The 10,871-nt window shown below is 42.9% G+C and overlaps 1 protein-coding gene and 1 long non-coding RNA gene across 3 annotated transcripts; one reads left to right on the forward strand and one right to left on the reverse strand.

The window, feature by feature from the left end:
• The first annotated feature begins 1,628 nt into the window (after nucleotides 1–1,628).
• Nucleotides 1,629–5,794, forward strand: LOC102700126. The gene is made up of 3 exons (XR_001549597.2): nucleotides 1,629–1,808; nucleotides 3,997–4,092; nucleotides 5,402–5,794. It is a non-coding gene; the product is annotated as an uncharacterized LOC102700126 (long non-coding RNA).
• Nucleotides 5,795–6,724: 930 nt separating this feature from the next.
• On the reverse strand, nucleotides 6,725–10,647 carry LOC102700411 (TORTIFOLIA1-like protein 3). 2 transcript variants are annotated; one of them, XM_015834179.2, is made up of 6 exons: nucleotides 9,662–10,647; nucleotides 9,426–9,555; nucleotides 8,683–9,197; nucleotides 7,578–7,954; nucleotides 7,159–7,207; nucleotides 6,725–7,078 (listed from the first exon to the last, which is right to left on the reverse strand). In XM_015834179.2, the coding sequence occupies exons 1-5, from the start codon at nucleotides 10,451–10,453 to the stop codon at nucleotides 7,198–7,200; spliced, it is 1,824 nt and encodes a 607-aa protein (XP_015689665.2). In that variant the 5' UTR covers nucleotides 10,454–10,647; the 3' UTR covers nucleotides 6,725–7,078; nucleotides 7,159–7,197. The 2 variants fall into 2 exon arrangements, with proteins under 2 accessions (XP_015689665.2, XP_006649031.3); XM_006648968.3 differs by having other exon boundaries at nucleotides 6,725–7,207; nucleotides 9,662–10,643.
• Between the last annotated feature and the right edge of the window lie 224 nt (nucleotides 10,648–10,871).

Below are 10,871 nucleotides of genomic sequence, written 5' to 3' on the forward strand. Positions count from 1 at the left end.
CACCATTTCTTATCTTAATTTTAATTCCTCCAAAAAAGCAACATAAGCTTACTATTTTAAGATAAGGCAGTATTAAGTATTCCGTCCGTTCCATATTACAATACTGTCATATTACCTAAATTCATATGGATGTTAATAAACCTAGACTTATATGTAACCATATATATCAATGAATATAAATCTAGATAAGCTTAAAAGAATTCTTATATCATGTAACGGAGTAAATTACTTGTAGTACATTGCAGACCTACGACCTTTATCCACGTTGATCCATGGGAATAATGGGCCGATCTAGGCGGTATTCGATCAAAATTCTTGTATTTGATCAAGAGTTCAGAGCTGTTATTTCACATGCTTTAGGAAGAGATGGAGGCCGTAGAGATAGTGATCAGAGAGGTGCTGCTCCAAAAACCCCAATTAAATGTTTCAAATGTGGAAAAGAGGGGCATCACCAAGCCAACTGTGCTAATCCTCCCCTGTGCTATGCTTGCCACAATACAGGGCACATAGCTTTAAATTGTTCTTTGCATGTGCAGAAGAGAGGTATTAAGTTGGTTGGTTTTGGTATTCCAGGTCAGGGTTTCTTTAGCTTGCATGTAGATATTCCTGCTGCTGAGTCTGAAAAAATCCCAGTTAGAGGTATAATGTCAATCATTGACGGTTTTGGAGAGGTGGATAAAATAGAGAAGGAACTAAACCACATGTTTTCAGATGTCAGCTGGGAGTGGAAAGTTAAACAACTAAATGAAAGGGAGTTTTTAATAACTTTCCCTTCTAAGATGATTAGAAGACAACTTTCTAGGACTAAGAGTTTTGACTTTGAATGCTATCCAATCAAAGCTAGTGTGGTAGAAACTGCTATGACTGAGGAAGCAGTAGATGAATTAATGGCTGTTTGGGTGAAAATCTTTGGTATTCCAAACTTTGTGAGAGATGAGGTACATGTCAAAGAAATAGCTGAATTGGTGGGAGAATTTGAAGTGTTGGATGAAAAGTCCATAAAGGGTGATGGCCCTGTGAGAGTCAGAGTTGCTTGCAAAGACCCTAATGAACTCTTTGTATCCATGTTAATATATATTAACAAGGTGGGGTATAAAGTGCGTTGGGAAACTGAGGGTTTCAAGAGAAAAACTATTTCTCACCCTCCTTTTTCCTCCTAAAGATCAAAAAGATGATGATGATGTGGATGACCTAGGAGGTGATGATGACAATGAGAGTTTTCTCTTTGAAAAGACGCTACAAGACAAATTGAGGAAAGGAGCAGCTTCAGCTCCTGCTAAAACTGGGAAAAGTTCAGGTCAGTCCCACTCTAAAAAAGTTGCTCTAGACGATAAGAGTTGTTTCTCCCCTATCCCTATGTTGAAACTTGAAATGGATAATATATCTGGATCTAAAGAGTCAAACCCTCTAGCTATGGTTGTGTGGGAAGAGGATGAGATGAGTATCTGCACTCAGGAACCGCAAGAGGACAAAATGAACGTGAATGTTGTGACTGAAGAGAGGTCAGCTGTCATTACAGAGGAAGGTGGAGGGTAGTATTCTCCCTTCCTGCCTAGAAGTGGATATAGATATGGGTTTGAATGAGAGATGTGAAATTCCCACTGATTCTGACATTGAAAGAATGAGGGCTGAGGAAGCTTTGGATGAGATAGATTCTTTTGAGGTTGTTTCCTCTAAGAGAACAAAGAAGAAGAAAGGAAAAATCCCAATCCTAGTAAAAAGAAAGAGTGATAGGAACAAAGGTCAAGTTGTCCCAGTTCAGAAGAGAGTTGAATTCTTGGCTAAGAAAAAGAATTTGGATAACTCAGGTACGTCTCTAAACTCTTTTGCTATTTTTCAAAATATTGATTCTAGTTCTCTTGAGGATATTGCTTCTAAAGCTGGTTTATGTCTAGGAACAAATAGGGAAGAGATTGATAGGAACATCGCAACAATTAAAGCAAAAGAGTTGGCTCAAGCTGCTTTAGCCGAGTGTGAATGGAAAAAAAGCAATGTAAAAAAGAGGTTGTGAGAGATGTTGAAAGTGAGGAGGTTATAAACTCTATGATAGAGGTTGGGAAGGGGGGTATGCAGGAGCCAAAAAAGAGAGGTAGACCTAGTAAAAATAATAAGTGCTCATGAAAGGTATTTTCTGGAATGTTAGATGATTAGGTAGTAATCATAGGAGAAATCAAGTTAGAGAGGTGATTGTCAAAAATAAAATAGATATAGTGTGTCTGCAGGAAACTAAAAAGGAGAATTTCTCAGACAGAGAGTTAGGGCTTTTGCAAGGTAATAGAAATCTTGATTGGAGTTAGAAAGATGCAAATGGTACTTCAGGTGGTTTGCTAATAGGAGTGAATGTAGATATTTTTGAGAGACTTTTCTCTTTTAGATCGGGGTGCAGATATACGTGGACTAACAAACAGGCTTCCCCCATTCAGATTGTGTTAGATAGAGTTCTGGTTTCTTCTCATTGGGAAAATCATTTCCCACTAGCCTCTCTCTCCTCTATGCTGAGATCTGGCTCTGATCATTCTCCCCTCCTTCTCTCTTTTGGTGATGAGATTAGAGGGTTAAATAATTACTTTAATTTTGAGTCAGGTTGGATTATATCTGAGAATTTTAAGGATTTGGTCTTAGAGAAGATGCCTATTAGAGATAATGACTACATTCTGAATTTTTGGAATAGAAAGCTTTCTAGTGTTAGAAAATTTCTAAAAGGTTGGGGTGCTAATAAAAATAGTGAATGGAAAAGAGCTAAACAAGAGTTAGTATCCAAATTGGAAAGTTTTGACCTAGAGGCTAACCTCCATGACCTCTGTCCAGAGCAGTGGGAGGAGAGGTATAAGATAGAGAAAGAGTTAGACCAGGTGTTTGAACTAGAAGAGTTATATTGGCATAAGAGGAGTGGTGAAGAGTGGCTCCTGAAAGGAGACAAAAATACGTCTTATTTTCATAAAATAGCCAATGGGAAAAGAAGGAAGAGTTTGATTCATTCTTTAGTAGAGGATGGGAGAATTACAGAGGATGAAGAAGATCTCTCTTCTCATATTGTAGAGTTTTATAAAAACTTATTTAGAGCTGATTCCTTTTCTTCTATTCACATGAAGGAGAATTTTTGGTCTGAGTCTGGAATTATTCCTGAGAACATGAGAGAGGAAATAGATAAGCCTTTTGAAATGAAGGAGTTAGATAAAGTTATTAGCCAGGCCAAGAATAACACAGCACCAGGTCCAGATGGTTTTTCTATTCAGTTCTATACATTTTTTTGGGATCATCTGAAGCAAGATCTTTATGAGATGCTTATTATGCTTTATCATGGAGAACTAGACTTGAAGAGATTGAATTATGGAGTTATTACCTTAATCCCTAAATGTAATGAAGCTAATAGTATTAGACAATTCAGGCTCATTTGTGTGTCGAATGATTGTTTTAAAATAATAAGTAAGGTGATTACTAACAAAATCTCTCTGATTGCTTTCGAGATTATATCACATACTCAAACAACTTTTATTCCCGGGAGATTTATTCTAGAAGGGGGTATAGTTCTACACGAGATGTTACATGTGCTCAAAACTAAGAATCTCTCTGGTGTAATTTTTAAAATTGATTTCGAGAAGGCTTATGACAAAGTTAGTTGGGAGTTTTTGTTTGAAGTTCTGAAAAGAAAAGGTTTTTCTGATAATTGGATAGGGTGGATTAAATCTTGTGTAACTGGGGGAAAAGTGTGTGTTAATATTAATGGTAATAGATCTCAGTTTTTTGGGACCTCTAGAGGCTTGAGACAAGGTGAGCCTCTTTCTCCCCTTCTTTTTAACCTTGTGGGAGATGCTCTAGCTAGAATGTTTGAGTTGGCCAAGAGTAATGGCATCCTTTCTGGTTTAGTCCCAAATTTAGTTAATGGTGGGCTTACTCATCTTCAATATGCTGATGATACGATAATTTTCATCCCTTGTATAGATTCTGAGATTATGGCTATAAAATTCTTACTATATTGTTTTGAGGAAATTTCAGGGATGAAGATTAACTACCATAAGAGTGAGGTGTTCTCAGTTGGAATATCCCCAGAAGAGGAGCAGCGAGTTGCTAACATGCTTAATTGCAATTCAGGTAGTTTTCCCCTCTGCTATTTAGGTCTTTCTATGAGCCCTAATAGGTTAAGAGCTGATGATTTTTCCTATATTTTACAGAAAATTAGAAAAAGGTTGAACTCTTGGCAGGCTGGTTCTTTGTATTATAGTGGTAGAGCTATCTTAATAAATGCTTATCTCTCTTCTATTCCTTCTTACTCTATGGGCCTTTATTATCTCCCTGAAGTTATTTATAGTCAGATTGATTCTCTTAGAAGTAAGTTCTATTGGGAAGGTCTAGGAGATAAAAGGAGATATCACATGGTGAAATGGAGTAATATAGCTTTTCCTAAAGATTTTGGAGGTCTGGGATTTACAGAGACTAGAGCTATGAACACTGCTTTGTTATCTAAATGGATTTTTAAGCTGGAATCTGAGGACAATTCTTTATGCACTAACCTCCTAAGAGTTAAGTATATGGCTGTGTCTGGCTTCTTTTGTAAGTCTTCTAGACCGGTGTCATTGTTTTGGCAAGGTCTGTAGAAGGCTGGGGTTTGGACTGCTAGAGGTGCTGGCTGGTTAGTGGGTGATGGTAGTCATATTTCTTTTTGGAATGATATTTGGATGGGAGACTGTGCTATTAGAACTTTATTCCCTAAACTGTTTGAGATTTGTCACCAAAAAGATATTAAGGTAAAGAGGGTTATAGATGAGGGTTTAGATGTCATAACTTTTAGGAGAACTTTCACTGATGAGACCATGAGTTATTGGACTGAGATGTGTTCTTAGGTTGAGAATTTTCTAGCTTCTAGACTAATTCTTGATAAGGACTGTTTGAGATGGAAATTAGACAGGAGAGGGGTCTATACTTCTAGCTCTACGTATAGAATGATCACTTTTAGGGGTGTTTTTGATAATGAGATGAAACTTTTGTGGAGTTCCCCTCTCCCTCTTAAATTTAAACATTTCCTGTGGCTGGCGTGGAGGGACAGAATTCAGTCAGCGGGGCGTCTGAAAAAAATGCAGTGGGGGGGGGGGGTTCGGAATGGTGTCAAGTTTGTCAGGTTCTAGAGGATTCTAACCATATTTTCTTTACTTGCCCGGTGGCTGTTTTTGTTTGGTGTGTATGTCGAGATGCGCTTGGCTGGAATAATATTCCTTTCAGTTTTGCTGATTTCGAATACCATTCTTTTTGGTCACACAGGAAGAGTTTTGATAGGGTGGGTTTCTGCGTGTTGGCTGCTGGTTGTTGGCAGCCGTGGTCTGTGAGAAATGACAGAATTTTTAGAGATGTTTCTATTTCTTCTCCACTAATAATTCCTCTTCGAATGGTTTGTTTCTTATCTCAGTGGAAGAAGTTGTTGAGGGAAGAGGAGGCAAGTTTGCTAGGAGAATGGATTCTGAAACTTCAACTCGTGACAAGAAGTCTCAGGGAAGCAAGAAGAGGATTTGGCTGAAACAAGAGATCTAATAGTTTGAGTTTTCTTAGTAGTCTGAGTAGGGGTTTTTTGGCGCTGGTACGCCTTCTGTGGGCTTTCAGCTCGTCAGTAGGTATCTCAGTTAGGGAAAACAAGTTGTTCTTCTATTTCTTGGTCTGTAGTTGCTGTATAGATGGGTGTTGCTCGAGGCTGGGCGGTTTGTATGGCAAGCCGGTGGTTTCCCCGGTAGACCTTTGTTTGTTTTGTATCCTTGGTGCTTTCTGAAAAGTTGGGCTCAGGCCTCCTTCCAAAAAAAAAAAAATTATTCTGATTGGGTCAGACCTTCCAATGGGCCTATGAATTCTCATTTAGAACACTGTAGCTAATCTGAAAACTCCTACTTTGCAGCGCACAATTCAGCCTGGCCAGGCTGGCCGTCAGGGAAGCAGATGGATGGCACCTCCTCCTGGAATTCTGAAGATAAATTTTGATGGAGCTATTAGGGAGAGGATGAGGGATGGAGCCTGGGGTTTTGTGATCAGAGATGACAAAGGAAGGGGAGTGCTAGCTGGATCAGGCCGTTTGCCGATGGTTTCAGATGCGCTGATGGTTGAGGCAGAAGCTTGTTCGGCCACACTTGAAGCTGCAATAAATCACGGAATCTTGCGTGTGATCATCGAGACAGACTGCCTAAACCTTGTCTCTTGCTCTCAACACAATGGAGTTCCACAAGAGCACCAGTGGTGTCGTCTTCAGGGAGCTGCACTTTCTTCTTTCCATGAACTTTGTAGTTACGGACATCAAGCATGTCCATCGATGTAATTTCTGTGCGCATGCACTTGCTCACGTTTGCTTGACTAGGGACCCGAAATAGCCGAATGTTTGGTCGGTTCCCTCCCAGATTTTGTAAACAATTTGGTTGATCTTGATTCCACTGATCACCAGGTCACCTGAATAAAGTGAGCGTCTTGCTTTCAAAAATAAATAAATAAAAATTCTCATGGAGAGTGGAGGTCTGTTGGTTCACCCGACAGTCAGGGTTTTAGAAAAACAGGCGCAGCAGGAGTGTTCTTTTATCTCCTTTGTTACCCACCCTGGACACTCGCGAACATCGGATCGAGAATCAGAATTCAGAAAGCACAGAGGCACAGCTCATAACTGAAACCACTCAGGCAGTACTATGCCGTTATGTCAAGTTGTCAACACCTTCAGAGTTCAGAAACAAGGCAAGAAAGCTCGCGAGCACAGAAGATGTTTTATCCAAACTATTTACAGGATACATTCATAGCTTCGTACAGAAATACGTTGTGCCTACATTCTTATAAACCAAAAAAACAGTTCTGAAGTAGCATGGTTGCGCGGGACAAAAGAAAAGATAATGGCCGTTCTCATGCCCAACTCCACAATCAGGGTTCTGATGAACACTCTCTCGGGTAAGGTCGAATCATCCGAATCCCTGGTGGCTAGTGAGGACACAACTCAAGAAGCGAGTTCTGCCTCAGACTACTACTCAGGATTTATGCTTGGCAAAAGAAGAAGAAGAAGAGCAGCGACTCCTACAGAACTTCATGATTCATGCATGCGCTCTACCCGCTTTTAGTTTCGGCTCTGCCAAAGGAGAAGATCCTCAGGAAGTCACAGTAAAAGAGAGAAGATGTTGCTACCTTCATGCTTGTGTATGATCTTACTCGAACAGCTCACGGATCAAAGAAATGTCTTTGTCATGCCTAACCCATCCTGAAGAAATTAGAAGAGAAAAACAAGAATTAGTTGCCAAGTAATTGAGCAGAAAGGAACGATGTTAGACAAAACATATTGGGGACTTTAGCATAGGTTGGTGAGAAAAGTGAAGGAATACCAGTCTGAAAAGAGAAATTTCACCCAACATACAATGGACCGATATAATGTTGACATGGCACTGTAGCATATAAATCACTCTAGTATATACAGAAGTTATTACTTGTAAGATGGTATGTTAATTTCCATTGCCAGCTAGGTCGCCACAAATATCTGATCGGACAGCTAATGTTCATATCTATGGTCAGTTGGGTCACTGATTAAGTTGCAGAGAGAAAAATTGATAGGCCATAATTAGGAAATAAATTACCTTGACTTTGATAAAGTCAAATTCCTTCTCCTGCCTTCTTGACCAGTCACCGTTCTTGCAGCAGATGAATTGTTCGGCTCAGCTAACGGGTTGGTGACAAAACCACCCTGAAGCCCAAACTTCTGCCTTTCCCATTTGTAAGAAGTTCTGCTCCCCTCTGAACTGTTTCGACCATCAGAGACAGAAAATCTACCAGCGTCATGGCGCCTCCAGAATTTTGGGTTCAGAATGCAGCAGGAGTTGACATGTGCTTCACTGTTTGACGTCCTTCCTGACGAGGCAGCTAGATCACGAGAGATTTCATCCAACGCCATCTCCAGTCCATGGACTCTTGTCTCCAAGGAATTCATGCCATTCTCAGATTTCCCCATAAATTTCTGATAAAAACAGACAAAACCACAAATGTCAGATGAGCTTCGAATAAAACTGGATGTTATAAGAATCTTGTAGCATGAATTTACTGCATATAATTTCCAGATTGAATACTGACTATATGGGTTGCAATTTAACATACCAATCAATGCATGTCATTATGACAATTTGACAGATGTTGATAAAGCCAGCAAAAAGAGAGACTGATTCTTCTAAAGGGTGAGATTTGAAATAGTTATAAACTGATGATTTACATATTAAAACATAAACATACAGCACATGCCATGTTGCTGTCCAGGTTCCCCCCATACCATGACATTGCTAAATGTTCAAAATGTATCGATTTGACTAGTGTGGTGAAGACATTCAAGTGGCAATTACACTGAAAATACAATAATGCACACAATAGCAAGATCTGTGATGCATACGTGTTGCTATTGATTACCACGATCACCAATAATTTCAAGCATGACTTAACATGCCAAAGGTTGTTTCCTCTTGTAGACTTGTTGAATAGCCAATGTCTAGTATACTTTTGGCATGTTTTTGGAAGCCTGAAAATCAAACTGTACTGAAAAAAAAACACGCCTCTCCTTTCAATACCAAATGCACCTTTGTTGTTAATGAACATGTACTGAACAGACCATAAAATCCTAGCAAATCTGCTCATCAAGTAGGGACCTAGTTGAATTAGATTGTACAATGTAAGGCCAAGCCAAACAAAGAAAATCACCTGGATAAGATCTAGTAAACTGCTCTGCTGATTTTCGATCTGAAGCAGCTGAGACCGAATCTCTGACAAGCCCTCGTCTTTGTAACCTGACGGAAACCTCTCTGATCCACCAATCTCGGAAATTTCTTCCATGTTACCACTCTCCTCATATGGAACAACTCGTGATCCTGCCTTCAGTCCAGCCACCTTGGTCGCTCTGTCATCGCCATCCTGGAAAAGCATCCTCCTTGCTTCCAGTCTTGATCTCACATTTCCTCCTTTCAGAAGCTTCTCCTCCGTCACCACTTTGATCGGGGTGGCATCCGGTGTAACAACAATGTCAACCTTGTAATCCCGGTTCTTAGCTTGGCTCGCCTTGCGATTTGATGTTGGTGATTGCTTCTTGTTTCTGGCGGATGAAGAGTTATGCCTTTTGTTGACACTGGGTGAGGCATCAGGAGGAGGCGACCTGCTTGCAGGGAAACTGTTCCTCCTGGTCGCTGATGCAACTGGATATCGCCCATCACTTGCACTCCCTATAGAATCCAGCACATGGCCAACTGTTCAGAGCTCATCCAATCAAATAGCAGTAAAATAAAATCGTCCTGTTTATTTTCATTATTATCAAAAGCATTTGATTCCTATTGTTCCTTTTACATGCAACATAAACAGGATTACAAGAGCCCAAACTAAATTACCAGATCTGCGTAACAAAAGTAGCAATCAGAAGTACAGAATAACACGGTTCCAAATTAGTGAATAACCTGCATGAGAAGATCGTCGTTGTGACTGTGATGCAGTTGGCGCACCGGACGAACATTCGTCCTCTTCAGCGTCCGGGATCTCCTTCCACGCCTCGATCATCCTGTTCATCGAATCTCGTACAATCTTGACCTACATTGCCAAACAAAGAACACCAAAAGTCTCAGGCCCTACGCCCAGATCCAGAAAAAACAGATGAAACCATCAAGATCCAAGCTAAGTAAAAATGGAAACCAACCTTGTCAAACCTCCTGGCCTCGAACATGGCGATGCAAGAAGATTTGTAGCTGACGAGAAGATCTTTGTGTTCTAAGGCCAATGCAGCAAGAGCCTCGGCCGCGGCCTTTCTCGCCGCCCAGTCGTCACTGGCGATTGTGTCGCGGAGGCACGGGACAGAGGAGGTAACTTCGGCGGCACCGGCCGCGGATGCAGAGACGCCGATGAGAGAGATGAGTGCTGGCTTGGCTTTAAAGGCATTGCTGCGGAGGAGCTTGAGGAGGCGGGGTTGGAGCTTGTGGATGTAGGACGCGAGGTCGGCGGTGGGGGCCGAGGCCTCAACGGCGGCGGCCGTGGCGAGCGCGGCCGCCATCTGCGCGCACTGATCCTGCTCGTGGAGAAGCGCGTCGGTGAGGGGGCGGAGCGCCGGGGACGCGGAGGCGGAGGCGGCCGCCGCCGCGCGGGCGGTGTCGACGAGCGCGGCGCGCACGGAGGAATCCTGGTCCCGGACGCGCCGGAGCGCGGCCGTGAGGATGCGCGGGACGAGCGGCGCCACGGCGTCGCGCGGGTGCGCCGCGGCGACGAGCGCGAGGGCCCGGAGCGCGTGGCGGCGGAGCGGGGTCTTATCCGTGGGGCGCGCGTCGGACACCGCCGACACGAAGGCCCCGAGCTCGTCCGCGGCCAGCGCCCGCGCGATGGCCTCCAGCTCGGCCGCCGCCATGGCCTCCGTGTCGCGGTCGGACAGCTTGAGGAGGCACCGGTTCACCCGCAGCTTCAGCGGCTCGCCGCCGCGCCCCCGCCCCGCGGTGCCCATGGCCGGCTGGCTGCGCGAACCCCTCGAGTGCGGCTACTGCCTTCCCGAAGGCGAGACGCCAAGTTATTGCGGTGCCGTGTGTGCGCGCCCGGACCGGGAGGAGGAGTTAGGAGGTCGCGGCGTGGAGTGGCATGGAAGCCAGCGAGCCACACTGGCCAGTGATGTCCGATAGGTGGCGGGTGGGGCGTAGCGGAGCGGACCGAGCGGCGGATCCAGCACGACGAAGCGGCGCGTTCATTTATGCCGCTGCTTTGCTTTGTTCTACTCTTTTCCTTGCTGAAACTTTTCTCTTTGTTTTTCTTCTTTCACTTTGCAACACATGGAACAGCAGCTTTTTTTTTTTCGTTTCACCAATTTTTATTACCATCTCTCTCAGTAAGGTGTGTTTAGATTGAGAAAATTTTTGGAAGAAGTGTCA

The sequence above is a fragment of the Oryza brachyantha genome, chromosome 2, assembly GCF_000231095.2.
Source record: "Oryza brachyantha chromosome 2, ObraRS2, whole genome shotgun sequence".
NCBI lineage: Eukaryota > Viridiplantae > Streptophyta > Magnoliopsida > Poales > Poaceae > Oryza > Oryza brachyantha.